This window comes from Dendrobates tinctorius, unplaced genomic scaffold (genome assembly GCF_039654945.1).
Source record: "Dendrobates tinctorius isolate UK_male_01 unplaced genomic scaffold, ASM3965494v1 ptg000079l, whole genome shotgun sequence".
NCBI classification, from domain to species: domain Eukaryota; kingdom Metazoa; phylum Chordata; class Amphibia; order Anura; family Dendrobatidae; genus Dendrobates; species Dendrobates tinctorius.
Window position 1 is genome coordinate 13,425,122 of NW_027361747.1, and position 15,599 is coordinate 13,440,720.

Sequence of the window (15,599 nt, forward strand, 5' to 3'; positions counted from 1 at the left end):
TCCTACAGAGCAGCGCTCTGCTTCAACTCATGGAAGGGTCGGGATCCCTTGATGAAGAAACAGAGAACTTGCATTGTCATCCGATCTTCATATATACCTTTTTCACCTGTTACTGATGTCTGTGATTTCACTTTTTCAAGACTATAAAATAACCCCAGTCTAATTCTGCTGTCATATTCTGTCTTTGCTCCCTAGTTCTTGCAGAGTGGATGTTAGGGAGGGTATGTTGGTACGCTTCATGTTTGGTGCAGAAATCTCCAACTGAATTTTCATTTATTTGTGGTTGTTTCTGTTGATTTCTTCAATGGCATTAAGATAAATTAGACCTTCACAGATATTTCTGCAAATAATCTGCTGGTTTGCACAAGTACCATAAGTTGTGCAAAAAAGTCAGACTTTAGTGTGTCAGTTAGCATGGCGTGGCCTAGGAGCTGTATTTACAAAATGATGATTCTTTTGGATGCAGACTATTGCAGTGTTACAGGCATGGGAGCAAGAAAACAAAATTATTTGCCAAGGTGGAGAAAGACTTTAGGCTGAATAATCGCACAGTTTCTGGTGCTGATGGAAGGTACTTTTTATTCCTTCTTTTAGGCAAAGGTCACTTCTGGCTGCACCAGATCCTCCAAGTGTGATTCCAGGATTAATAGTGAAGCTTTCCAGTGATCTACAAAGCTTGCGCTCATATAATGTCTGCTCCATAAGCAAGTTTCTCATCTTTTTTTTTCTTAACCGTGTAAATCAATACTTGCTGTACATCTGCAGCAAACCATGCAGGCCTGTGGCTTTGGCTCCCAATAGGCCCCTCTGTTATTTGTGCTGTATCCAGCATTTTATCTTCAAAGCTGTTACAAAAATAGCATTTTGCCTTACCCCCTGGTTCAGATGAGAAGGGGAACAGGGTCCAGTTGTTGCCTCACATTCACTAGGAGAGTTGGCCAAAATATTAAGAATTGCAAATATAAAACATCCTGTGGAAGCTCTTCGGAGAGCAGAAGCCACTTTGAAGTTGGCGCCGTAGACTGTATTCTCTTCATTGCAAGAATAGCATGGCTTGATTTACTCGGGAGTAGGTGACCTGACTTCTCTTTAACGCCTTCACTGCTGTATACAGCTGTAGATGATGGGGGTGAGTAGTCAGCAGATCTTGGATCACACTAATACCAGCGTAGAATACAGGTCTAGGTTAGTAATGTGTGGATGTGTTCACCATTGCCTAGATGAAGGTTCACAGGCTACATTGTCTTCTCTAATTGTTTTAAAATGGTTCCAGATGTGGCATCTGTTCAGGAATGTAATTGCTTCTTAATAACTTGGTCGTCATTTTCTTCTCATCAAACCATGTCCTCTGCGTCGCAGCATACCAGTCCCGTATGGGCACATCCAGTATGCATCGATTTCAGTCTTCCAATACTCATAGCTTTGTTATCTTGTCGACAATTATTGCAAATGACCGCTTCTGTATAAATCATACCATTATTTCCCCTTCTTCTAGGATCTGGATTGCAGTTATCTTTCTCCATGCAAAAACCATCTAGATATGGTATAGTGGCTTTCCTACTACTCGTGATTTCTAGATTGTTTTGCTTTGAGACAGGCACATCTATGGATGCTGCTGATCTATTTGTAAGGAGTACTGGTGTTTGTGCTGTTTTGTGAGTATGTGTGTTGTGGATGTTTCTGCCAATCAAGATTCCAAGTATCATTAGTTTACCTTAACCTGAGTTTTTACTTTTACCTCCCACCCTCAAAAAAGAAAACCCTCTCTTCTCATCTGTAGTGTAGTATCCGTCACTGGCATGTCATGCTCTCAAAAAAAAATAATCTAGGGGGCACGCTAGGGTGGACCTTATTTACATACCAGGAAAGGTAATACTTATATTTAGCTAACTATCTTTGTTGTTACTATCACATACTTTGTATACCACGCCTGGTTGTTTTACTGTGAGTAGGGATATTGTAATATATTCTTGAATTATGTGACTATGCTATGTTAAAATCATTTTATAACCCTTTGGTCCTCATACCCGTTGTGTGCCCCATTTTGGTCATGTGCTTGTTGTGGTCATTTGACCTTTACCCCACCTCTCCCTTATCCCTGATAAATTATAATAAAATTACAATTTTGGATTTTCATATCTAATAGTATTGGACTTTTTTTGATCACCTCTCTGTCTCCTTTTATATATACATGAATTTTTGTGATTGTCCTGCTATGTCCACTTATAGACCCATTATATAGCATTTTATTAGAATGCATTTTTTCATCTTTCACTAATTTTTGGATGGTTATTGCTTCCATGAAACTTACAGGGATAAAGTTGTAGAGAAGATTGAGGCAGGGTTAGTTTAGCACTTTTCAATCCATCCTCTAAAAATGGAAGGAATATGGCACAATTACAAACCTGCCAAGATATGGCCACCCACCTTAACTGACATCCCAAGCAAGGAGAACACTAATTAGACACACAGCCAAGAGGCCCATGGTTACTGTAGATGAGCTGCAGAGATCCACAGCTCAGATGAGAGAATCTGTCCACAGAACAACTATTAGTTGTATACTCCACAAATCTGGCCTTATTGTTAGTGACAAGAAGAAAAACATTTTTGAAAGCAAGCCATAAAAAGTCCTGCTTGCAAATAGCTATATGTAAGGGACACAACTAACTTGGAAGAAGGTTCTGTGTTCAGATGCGACCAAAATATAACTTTTGGGACTAAATAATCTTTATTTTTATATTGCGCTAACATATTCCGCAACGCTTTACAGTTTGCACAGATATCACTTTCCCCGATAGGGAATTTAGATTGTGAGCCCCATCAGTATGTCTTTGAAATGTGGGAGGAAACCCATGCAAACACGGGGAGAACATACAAACTCCTTGCAGATGTTGTCCTTGGTGGGATTCGAACCCAAGACTGCAAGGCCGCCGTGCTGCTTTTTTGCTAAATGCGAAAAACGAACGCTGCACATCTCCCTGACCCCCACCGTCAAACGTGGTGATGCTTTCCTTCAGCAGCTACAGGGAGGCTGGTCAGAGTTGATGGGAAGATGACTGAACCTAAATACAGAGCAATCCTTGAGGAAACCTTGTTAGAGGCTGCATAAGACTTGAGACTGGGGCGTAGTTTCACCTTCAAGCAAGACAACGACCCTAAATATACTGCCAGAGCTACAATGGAGGACTTAGATCAAACCATATGTATGTGTTTGGCCCAAAGTTAGACTTGAATCCCATTTAGAATTTGTGATAAGACTTGAAAATTGCTGTTCACAGACGCCTCCGTCCAGTCTCACTGAGCTAGAAATAGTTTTCAAAGAAGAATGGGAAAACCTTTGTCTCTAGATGTGCAAAGCTGGTAGAGACATACCCCAAAAGAGTTGCAGCCGTAATTGCAGTGAAACGTGGTCTTACAAAATATGGAACAATATGTGACGAACAGCCCACCGCTGTTCGCCACTTACGGCTACTAACAGGGGTCCCGCTGCCACCAAAACGTGACGGACAGCGGACCCTGTGTCACCACTATGTCACAATCCCACCACTGACACCGGTGTATCAGCGGACGGAGGGATGCGACACACTGCCAGCACACGGCTATCACAGGCGCCGTGGGGGCTTATCTTAGTTATCCCACCACTGGCACCATGTGACCAAAAATATCCAGCAAGCTAATCTCGCTCTAACAATTTGCCGCAGGGGGTTTAATTTGGATGCCCCACCACTGCTATCCATCTTCTAAGTACTGTGGGGATTTATGTATATCCCACTTCCTCAGTTCCCCTTTGGAACTCGCAGCTCTCCGGAGCCCCCCTTACCCTCAGGTCAGTCAGGGAACTGCACCTAGGATAATTAGTCGCCGGACGGGCTGCTTGTTGTGAACCGGCGATTAGGCTTTTGCAGTGAGGGAATTATCAATGCTGTGGCCGCAGCCCCTCATTCAGCAATATAAGACCCTTCTGGACTGCCAGCAAGCCGCAATAACCGTACACAACGCGCTGCCACCAGCTCCTGGTTTCTCCGCTTAAGTTATAGACTCAAGGGAGGGGTTCGAAGCCAACCCGACAAAGTAGTAGCGATTATCTAACAAAGGCGTATAGTTCGATTCTTAGAGCATGGAGGCAGACTAAATAGTAAATCATTTATTCCCCGAAAAGGTAGGGCAGTGATTACAGATAAAAGTTGCTATAAAATTGAGACATAAGATATGTACATTAGACAAGTATAAAACAAAGTGGATGAACGAAGAAAGTACACTCACATGTGGTCATTTGGTGTTAGGCATCCCATGTGGCTTTAAGGGGGGTGGAGGCGGAGCTGTACGTCTCTTCTCATCTGCAGGTCTCTCTAGCACGAGGACTTGAGCTGCTAGGGCAGCACGGTGGCTCAGTGGTTAGGACAACATCTGCAAGGAGTTTGTATGTTCTCCCCGTGTTTGCGTGGGTTTCCTCCCACACTCCAAAGACATACTGATAGGGAATTTAGATTGTGAGCCCCATCGGGGACAGTGATGAAATGTGTGCAAACTGTAAAGCGCTGCGGAATATGTTAGCGCTATATAAAAATAAAGATTATTATTAATAAAGATTATTATGGACTCAAGCCGAATACAAATGAATGTCCCAATTTTAAATTTTATATTTTTTAAAAATATTTAGAAAAACATGTATCATTTCCTTAAGGCTATGTGCCCACGTAGCGTTTTAAAACGCACACTAAAAACCGGACTCCTTCCCAGAAATTGCGCGTTTTTTTTCCGCGCGATTTCACTGCGATTCTGATCGCGATTTTGCCGCGATTTTCTCAAGCGCTTTCCAAGCGATTTGAAGCATCGCTTGGAAAGTGATTGACAGGTTGGTCACACTCATCAAACAGTGTTTGACAAGTGTGAGCAGCTCTTTACTATTGAGGCCGCCTATGCGGCCTCAATAGTAAAAGATAAAATGTTAAAAATGATATAAAAAAAATCGGGGTATATTTACCTTCCGACGTCCCGCGCTGCCATCCCGGGCAACAGCGTTCCCAGTAATGCCTTGTGAGACCTGTGATGACGTTGGTCTCGCATTACTATAGCGATCTCATGAGACTACGTCATCACAGGACCTTGCCGCAAGGCATTACTGGGAACGCTTAGGCAGGGAATGCAGCTCGGGACGTCGGAAGGTAAATATACCCCGATTTTTTTATTTTTTATTCTTTTTTTACAGGGGTATGGTACCCAGGGCCTGGAGGACAGTCTCCTCTCCTCCACACCATGGGTACCAACCGCACATGAGACGCTTAACTTCCCGCATGGTGGGCATAGCCACATGCAGGAAGTAAGCGATTCTCATGCATTCCTATGGGTGCGGAATCGCGGCAATTCTTTGCGATTCCGCACAAAAGAATGAGCATGCTGCGATTTTTTTTCCGCGATGCGTTTCCGCCGCGGAAAAAAGCGCAGCATTAGCACAGCATGTGCGGAATGCCATAGGAATGCATGGGGTGCGTCATGTACACTATTTTTAAACGTTTTTGCGCCGAAAATCGCGGCAAAAACGCTTAAAAATCGCAACGTGGGCACATAGCCTTACACTTAACAAATACTGGCTACTTTGTGTTAGTATATCACATAAACTCTCAATTTAAAACATTTAAGTTTGTAGGTGTAGCATGAAAAGATGTGAAAAGGTTCATGGGGTTTAAGTACTTTTTCTAGACACTGTATATTTATATTGGAACACCTCTATACTTTGTTTTTTTTTTCTGACTCTTTTGTTGATTGTAATCACCAAGTGGCAGTGATGGCGAGACCTTCTAATGTGTATAGGGGTCTCCTAGCTCTACTGACCGCAATCTGAGATGTCCTTTAGAGTGTTATCCTTATGCAAGCAGGATTACAGTTTGTCCCCATTAGTATCATCCACCAAACCAGCCATGTAGGATGGAACTGACGCTTTTTGAAGATGACATTAAAGAGGTTGTCTGGTGTAGAACGAAAATTCTGCAGAATTGTGAATTCTCCCAATGCATGCAATGTGCGCTGCAAGGACTTGCCAGTGTCTGCGCCAGGAATGGCAGTCAAATATGCGATATGCACACTTCAGGCCAGGATCTGTCTGTTGGGAGAAGCATCACTCAATACAAGTGGAACACACACTGGCGAAACCTGCCCAGTGCATACTCTAGGAAAATGTACAAGTCAGCAGTCGCACAGAATGAATGCATACTTTTCATTATAGGCCAGATAACCCCATTAAGGTACGTTATTCCATAAAAACTCCTGGACCCTGGTAATCACTCCAGTGTAACACCTATACACAGACTAAAGGTAGCTTAATCTGCCAATATCAGTGGGATTGTCCGATGAGATAATCTGTATGGGGGGGCCTCCCGATTCTGTCCCTGACAGCTGATGCCAGGAGAGAGCGAGAAGGATCCGGCCTATTGGATTTCCAACGCCTGATCCTTTTGTTCTCTGCAAGTTAAATTTCTGCCTGGTATCTGGCCGAGACTGATGGGGTACACAGGAACACTCGGCTGAGCATTGCTTTGTATGGGTAAGTTAATGAAGATAGCTGTCTGCGGACACTTGTTCATTTGCCTACTTCTACTTTAGCTGTATGGTGTCTGCAAATCTGTCAGCTTCTAGGTTTTACAGCTCTTTTTCCCCATCTCTTCTCTGTTAGGTCTCTTGAAACTCTTTCCAAGCGGACCACAATGCATAAGACTGTCCATGGGTCTCCTGACTTGAACTAAACAGCCTTATAGACATATATGAAGTTATCACGTTCAGGTTGAGAGACCCATGGTCAGTTCATGCATTGCGGTCAATGCTCAGACTGGGTTTCATGGACGTCTGAATGAGTTTTAAGAGGTAGCAGCCAGGAGGGCATTGTTAACAGATCTCCATAAGACTGAGAGAGTAGAAAGTATCTACAGTGTCAGTGATGTCTGAGAAAACAGACTGCAAATAAGGAACCGACACAGATGAAAAGGAAAAGTGCAGGATAGCAGATGTGCTGACATGAGCAATGCAGACCGCAGCACCTTGAATACACAGACCTTTCATCCAGCCTGTATTACTGGGAGACACACTCCCACAACGGTGGGATCAGACTGCAACTTGCATATAAAGGTGTGTTTCCACGTAGGGTATGCTTTCAGGATTTGCTGCGGATTGAACACTGTGTACAGCAGCAGCGTCCAAATGTTACAGCATAGTGGAGGGAATTTTATGAAATCCCATCTCCACTATGCGTGCAGGGACGCGGGTAACACACCTGAAATTACAGACATGCGGTGCGTCTTTCCAGACCGCAGCATGTCTATTTATCTTGCGGAGACGCTCCGTCTCCACAAGATAAATAACTCAGTCTATGGATACGATACGATGATTCTGCATGTGTTCAATGAGCACATGAGGTTTCACCGCGCGTACAACGGGGCGGTGCTTTGGGCGAAGCGGGGTTTCCGCTGCATCCAAAGCGCTGCAAGTACGCAACGTGGGAACATACCCTTAGGGGTCTGAAAATGAATGAGCTTTGTAGACTGAATCTTGTCATCAGTTGTAGCAACTAAAGGTAACCACTAACATGTAAAAATCCTTTTTCCTTAACTAAGGTATCCTTAGCCTTTTAATAAGTTTTTTTTTTTTTGTAAGGAATTGACTTTTCAGTGCTGTATTTTTTTTGTTTTTGTTTTGTTTGAGCGCCTTTATGTCTTTTGTAATAGTGGCCAACCTTGTGAAAATGTTGCTTTGCACGGTCTGGAAGGATTTCTCCTGGACTGTCCCTTGTGCAGGCCACATAACATCTTTACTTTTCTGTTCCGGTCTTAGGCATTTATGGCTCAGCTAGGCTTTTTTTTCATAAAAGTTGATAAAGATCACCAGTGGAGAGGTGAAGACATTGCCTATTCAGCGAACATCGAAAGATTTCTTGATCTGAGTCAGAAAACCTACATTAGATCAATAAAGTAATGACATCTTGCTTTGTAATGTTTCAGCAGAATCTATTGTTAGGCTTAAAGGGGTGTGCTGTCTGTTAGAAAGTTATCATAGGCTTTGTTGGCTATTAAATTAAATAGAGCATTACTTTCCCTCCTCAGGTCCATTTCTGAGCCTCCACCATAGCACTGATGTCACATTGCCAGCGCTGCAGCCAATCAGTCAGCTCGCTGCTGTGGCCGTGTTGACTCCACGAGCAGCTCAGAGCTATTGGGCTCACTGGCTGCAACTTGGTGGACATGACATCAACACACACAAAGCGCTTGAACCGTTATGGTTTGGTTTTGTTTTTTTATAATATAGCTTCTGCAGCCTACGAAAAACATTTTGCGAAACGTGGAACACTTTTTTTTTTTTAAAGCAGTTTTCCATAATGCGGTTTGCTCTGATCTAATCCAGTCTCTTTCACAACCTTTTTACTGCATGCCCCACACTGCACAATTATTGTGAATGTTTGTGAGTGCTTCTAAGAACACTTTCCCAATAATCATTGCAGTTAATGAGCAAAACACTTGTTTGTCGATTGAAATGGTCCTTGTGTTTGCTTTAAGTAGACTGGAAGTAGTTTAATGGGGTGGTCAAGTCCTTTTATATTGCAGGCAGGTGTGTGCAGTACCCGCTAATGGCCACTATATAGTTGGAGTTTGTGCTCTTCCGCTCCGCAACTAATCACATCTGACCGCCACCAGGAACAGCTGATCGGCGAGTGTGCCGGGTATCACACCCCATGATCTGATATTGATGACCTATCCTAATGATAGCCCGTCGATATAAAAGTACTTGACAACCTTTTCAGAATGCTGTTTAGACAAGTAGACTGCATTTAGTGCAAAGAACAATTAGTAATAGATGGTATTGTGCACATATGCTGTTTTTGTTCTCAGCAGCACAGATCCTCTTAACACACCAAAAGGTCATTTCACCGGATGAACAAATGTTTTACCTGTTCATTGGAGGACAGTGTGCTTGAAAAACCCGGAGAGAGACTCCTTTTTAATGTTGTGCTTCAGATGGGGCAGATGCACCCTTCATGGCAGGGACCTTGCTGCTGCTTCACCCTTCTTTGGCTTGTGAGAACTATTTTATTCTAGACTAATTATTCTTGTGAATAAGATCGGGGTTTTTTGGGTTGTCTCATGAGAACCGCTTCTGTCTATCGTCCTGTTAGGGACAACAAAGAACCAGGGGTCTCCTGCTCTCCCACCCCTCTATGAGCCAGAACCGAGCGCTGCTCTACTGTTCTATTCTGGCCCACTCGGGCATCTATGAAAGGCTGCATGTAATGCTACATTTGCCTTCCAGGGGGCAGACAAATAAGCTGTTTGCCCAGCAGCAGGAACCACGTGAATCACCTGATCACCACCGTGGCCACATTTACCGTACTAGTAATTATCGCTAATGACTCACTGTACACTTTGTAATATCCAGGACGTTTTATCAAGAGCTTACAAATCTGCGAGTGCTGAAAAGCTTCAGCTAAAACTGTGGTAAACTCATGTTGCTTGGAAACCAATTTTAATTTTAAATGATTTTACCTAATGAAACAAGAATGATTACACATTGATTCTGGATAATTTCAGTGTGTGGCATGTGCATGGCCTGTAGACTCAAAGCAGTAGGAAAATGGAGACTGAAAGTCTTATCAAGTGTGTAGTTGTTACCATTTATAAAGCTTATGTTGTATCGGCACTCTTGGTGTTCCTTAAACATTTCCTTCCCTTTGCTGGTCAGATCAACACAGTCATTATTGAACATTCCAGTTTCCAAGGGCATCACAGGAAATGGTTAGAGGACCTGTCACCAGGTCAACGTGGCCACTGTTCCACTGAGCAAGCTAATAATATTATTACTGTGTTTCTCAGAAAATAAGATGGGGTCTTAAGTTGTTTTTTGCTCCAAAAGATGGGTTAGGGCTTATTTTCAGGGGATGCACACAGTGAGCATAGACATGAAAATGCACACACGGCACATGCGCATGAAAATTGCATACGGTACATACCTGTCACCAAAAAAACTGCTATTAGGTTTCCGATATGGGGTTAATCTTCAGGTTAATAGCGTTACTAACCTGTCCGCACTTAGCTAAGTATACAGAGTGGCGACTGTAAGGGTACCGTTACACATAACGATGTCCCAGCGATCCCACCCACAATCCGACGTGGATGGGATCGCTGGGACATTGCTAGCTGATCGCTGGTGAGCTGTCACATAGACAGCCCCTCCAGGGATCAGGACCAGTGAGCAAGCTGGTTACCAATGTAAACATCGTGTTTCTAAGGGCTGCGGGGCCCTTAGGAACCCGATGTTTACCCTAGATACCAGCGTGCACTGCAGGCAGGGCGGAAGGTGGAGGCAGAGCGGCGCACAGACAGACCGGCGTAGCTCTGCTATCTGCTATTCCGGTCTGTGCGCCGCTCTGCCTCCACCTCCCGCCCTGCCTGCATTGCACGCTGGTATCTAGGGTAAACATCGGGTTCCTAAGGGCCCCGCAGCCCTTAGAAACACGATGTTTACATTGGTAACCAGCCTGCAGCGTCGCTCATCGCTGGCTCCCGCTGCCACACGCAGCGATGCGCGCTGGCCAGTGGGAGACCAGCGATGGAAAAAATGGCCCAGCACGATCAGCAATAACCCCGCAGGGGGGGCCGATCGCTGCTGGATGTCACACACAGCGATCTCGCTGGAGAGATCGCTGATGTGTCACAAAATCAGCGAGATCGCTGTGTGTAACGGGCCCTTAACCGTGCCCCTGGCTCTGACTGACTCTGGCTCAGCATTGGGACTGGCTGACAGTCCGGGCCAGGAGTGTGGTAACTGAAGCGGGGCAGTAACTGAAGCGGTGCTGCCCCCGTCACTGAAACTCGAATGCTGCCAAGGAGAAGAAAATCTATTTACTCCCTGCAGCGTTCGGCTAAGCGCAGGTGCCGGGCAGGTTAGTAATGCTATTAACCTGCAGGTTAAGCCCATGTCTGCAGATTAATTGCGTTTATTCAAGTGACTGGTTCCCTTTAAAAGATCTTTGGTAATATAATGGTCACATGACTATGATGTCACCACAGGTCGTCAAGCAATCTTAACCTCAGAAGAGAAATGCTGAGGGCCCCCAAGAGTTTGGTCCTTGAGAAATTGCCCAGTTTTATCCCCTAATGCTGGCCCTGCAAACCAGCCTATCTCCTCTTCACTTCCTCTAGACTCCTGCAGTGAAAGGACTTTTTGTCACCAAAGGTCCTTAAGCAGTTTTAACCTCTGAATGTAAGTGGTGGGGGTTCCTATTATTGCCGGTATTGGGCAATTGATTAGTTTACTCCGCCCCCACCCCTCCCCCCAAGCATTAGTCCTATAACTAGGGCTTATTTTTTTAGTAGGGCTTATATTTCAAGCATACTGTAAAATCCTGTGAAATCATGTTAAAGTGAACCTATTAGCACTTTTGGCTGCTATAAGATACGGCCGCTGCCTTTCAGGGCTGATATACAGCATTCTATAATGCTGTAGATAAGCCCCCGATCCGACCTGAAAGAGTAGAAAAATAAGTTTTATTATGCTCACCTGTGGGGGCAGTCCGGTCCAATGGGTGTCGCAGGGCCGGGTCCGGCGCCTCTCATCTTCTTGTGATGCTGCCCTCCTGCTTGGTTCATGGCTCCCCGGCATCGCGCTCCTGTGCAGGCGTACTTATCTGCCCTGTTGAGGGCACAGCAAAGTACTGCAGTGCACAGGCTCCAGACCTCTGCAGTACTTTCCTCTGCCCTCAACAGAGCAGAAAAGTACGCCTGCACAGGACCGCGATGCCAGGGAGTGATAACGCAAGCAGGAGGGCAGCATCACAAGAAGATGGGAGGTGCCAGACCCGCGACACCCATCGAACCGGACTTCACCGGACCGCCCCACAGGTGAATATAATAAAACTTATTTTTCTTCTCTTTCAGGTCGGACTGGGGGCTTATCTACAACATTATAGAATGCTGCAGATTAAGCCCTGAAAGGCAGCGGCTGCATCTTATATTGGCCAAAAGTGCTGACAGGTTCCCTTTAAGGCTTATTTTCGGGGTAGGTCTTATTTTTGAGAAAACACAGTATTATTTTGATCTGCCGTATCGTTCCAGAGGTACATGCTTTTTTATTTACTTTTTGTTGAATAATTGTCTTTGCCATGGGAGCTTGGCTCACATATTCTCTAAAACATATCTTTAGGCTGCTTAGCATAATTACCCTGTGATCTAGCCCCCCCTTCATAGTAAAGACTAGACCATTAGCACCAAATAAGCCTTCCTGAAACTATATGGCGGATGTAAAAAAAGAACCCTGAACATTCGGGGTATCAGGAATAAAATAAAGAGCAACAAACACTACACCCCCACCCGGTGACAGGACCTCATTTGATGCAGTTTTTTGAACCAAAGGCTGAAATGGATCAAGAGAAGGAGCGAAATGACCGGCAGACAGATACATTTCCTCTTTTGTATCCACTCCTGTGTTTGGCTTGAAAAAACACATGAAAGACTGAAGGATGGAATTCTAAAAGATAATTAACTGCTTGTATTGGTGCAGAATTAATGATTGTGTTTGTTCTTTCCCTAGGTATACCCATCACCGTGCCACCTCCAGGTAAGCATGTTCCTGTGGACGGATGGTCTGTGATACCAGCCTGTTTCCTCCACTTGTTGCACAGTGAGCGGCTATGAGGCTGTGTTCACACATTTTGGTTATAAGGTTGAGGTATAAGTTGTGTTAAACTGGCAAATGTGGGATTTAAGGTCACATTTTGCCTTCATTAAGAGGGGTCCTTAACACTTTACTTTGCAGGAACTTTTTACAATACGATTGTGGTGTGCTCTTAGAGCTGGGATCATGGATACCTCTGATCCTTGCCATTAAACCCTTCAGATGCTGCTGATTTCAGCATGTAAGTGGTTAGACAGGGGAGGCACCCTCTGTCATCCTCCTCTTTTCTTCCACCATGCGATCACTAGATGCTCATAGGTCGCTATCGTCTTATAGGGAACCTGTCAGCAGGATTGTGCTCAGTATCCTACAGACAGTGTCAGGTCGGTGCTGTTATATTGATTACAATGATAACTTGGTTGATGAAATCAGTCTTGAGGTTGTTTAATTTTTATTTTCAGTTTTAGTTAATGATATGCTTGTGTTGCAGGGTGGGCCTGGAGGAGGGTTCTTTATGTGGGTCTCTGCTTAGGTATTCTTAATGCAGACTGCTGACAGGTCACTGACCCCCTCATTGACCAGCCCTCTAGTTTGCATAATGAATACCTAAGCGGTGCCATCTTGCTGGAAAAGAGAAAAAATTCCTCTTCCAAGGTGGCGCCACCTTCGCAGTAGAATGCCTAGAGCTGCTTCTGCGCAGGCGCCGCCATCTTGATGGAGGACACTTTTTTTTCTACAGCAAGATGGTGCTCCTGGCACCTGCACAAAAGCAGCTATCAGATCTCTATACACACCTATAGCTGCTACTGCGCGGGCGCCATTTTCAAATTGATTTTTTTCTTAACATCAAGAACAGTTATTACTAGGATACTAAACATATGATTATGCTGCAGCGCAGGTGCCATGGCTGGCGCCCGCCTGCAGAAAGTTTTTTTTTTTTTTTTCTTCAGTATGTACAGGTATTCATTATGTGCACTGGGGGGCAAGTCAGTGAGGGATCAGTGACCTGTCAGTAGCCATCAGTATGAATACCTAAGCAGAGCACCACATGAAGCCCACCCACAGGCCGCCCCGGAGCACGAGCATATCAGTAACTCAAAACTGAAAATAAGGATTAAACAACAACCACAAGACGGATTTCATTAACCAATGTATCATTGTAATCAGTATAATGGTGCCGACCTGACACTGTAGGCTACTGTGCACAATTCTGCTGACAGGTTACCTTTAACACTGGCAGGGTGTTATCTTGGACTGTTACTTTTACACTAACTTCCTAGTTATAATAACTTGGTGTATTTTAATTTCAGGTTTCCCTCCTCCACATGGCGGACCACCACCTTCTCTTATACCTACAATAGAAAGGTATATTATTTGTTTTACTGCCTCAGACATTAGTTTTTTGCTGGTCACTGTCACCAATACTCTGGGTTTCTAGATTCCTGCCTAATACCCACAGACTGGACAATGTAGAATTTCCTTTTTCATCTCGTTTTTCTGGAAATGTGCGGTACTGAATGTTGCTCCGATGTTCGCACAGGAGTTATTCTTGCTATTGAGGAAATTTAGATAAGTAATAGTATGGCAAGCAGTTATATTGGGTCTATGGGATTGGAACACCTTGGTGTAAGAGATGCCTCCATGACTTTAATGCTTAGTTCTTGGTGTAGACTGTGACATGTTGCTTCTCATGGTGATCTCTTCAGGGTAACTATGTAGCCAATGGTATAAAACCATTCCCAATACTATGCTTCTCTTCATTAACCTCTTCCCAAAAGTGGACATACAGTTAACTACAATGTGGGGTTCCCCACCACCACCGCAGCGCAATCATAGTAGGGTGCCAATGGGCTGCAATGGCAACCGGAGCCTGCTAACAGCCCAGTTTGCAGGCCATGATGGTCCTCCTGTGAAGCCCTGCCTGGTTTTCTTTTGTCTCTGTGTATTATGTCCAGAAATGACCCGATCTCTTTTTCTGTTACCGGTGGTTTAGTCGTCTGAATTTAATGTATGAGATGTGAGCGCTCCATGCACTGAGCTGCTGGGGAGCCTGTGGCGGATCTGGGTTTACATAAAAAGAGACAGCGCTGCAGGGGGAGGGGCAAAAACCCAACCTGGACCAATGATACCACAGGGGGCGTGGCTAAGACCACAGCTCAATCCCTGTAGGTAAAGCCGCAGCTGTGTCCTGATGGCGGTCTGAGGAGGATACATCGCCGGTAATCAACAGCTGTAGATGCTGACTTAAAGCGTAACCAGCGGTTTTATTTTGATTTCATAAATCAATACTACACATAAGATATTCTATCAACTTGCTTATTTTTATGAGAAAAAAATAGCTATTTGTGCCTGAATTGCGCGGTTATTATCAAAATTCTGAGGTAAAAGAGGTAGATAGGGAGGCGCTCCGCCTCTAGCTCCTGCCATCTACATAGAACGTAATCAGTAGCAGCCGCCATCTCCTATATCAGTAATGGGAAAGTCTTCACTGAATGCAGATTTTACCTCAGAATTGAGAATTTTGACAGTAAATGATCAATTCTAGTAGAGAAAAAAGCAGATTTATTTGCCAAAATCTATCACAATTTTCTTATTTTCACGCGTATTATTAATTTATGAAATAAAAGTTAGAATGACTGTGTGTACCTAAGTTTCATTTGTATCTCCTGACTGGATTGTCACTTAAAGGGAACCTGTCACCATAAAAAATGTTGCTAATTTGCAAATATGGGGTTAATCTGCAGGTTAATAGCAATTTTTCTGTTGAACGGTTCCTTTTATCATGAAATATGTGCTGCCCATACCACAGGCAGCATGAACCAGAACCTGGCTGCACCATTACACTATGAAAATCCAGCTATTCCCAGCGTCGCTACAGCTGTCAGTTGTCTGTTTACAGTGCCTTGTGAAAGTACTCGGCCCCCTGGAACTTTTCATCCTTTTCCCAC

General features: G+C 44.3%; 1 protein-coding gene across 3 annotated transcripts in view; it reads left to right on the forward strand.

Annotated features, from left to right (window-relative positions):
* Positions 1-15,599, forward strand: part of FIP1L1 (factor interacting with PAPOLA and CPSF1) — a 69,246-nt gene that overhangs the window by 18,286 nt on the left and 35,361 nt on the right. For 2 of the 3 annotated variants that reach the window (XM_073583535.1, XM_073583536.1), the window contains exons 11-13: positions 1,496-1,543; positions 12,568-12,594; positions 13,962-14,016. In XM_073583535.1, the coding sequence (XP_073439636.1) occupies positions 1,496-1,543; positions 12,568-12,594; positions 13,962-14,016 (130 nt within the window). The remainder of the gene's footprint in view (positions 1-1,495; positions 1,544-12,567; positions 12,595-13,961; positions 14,017-15,599) is intronic. The other variant, XM_073583537.1, reaches the window with a different exon arrangement.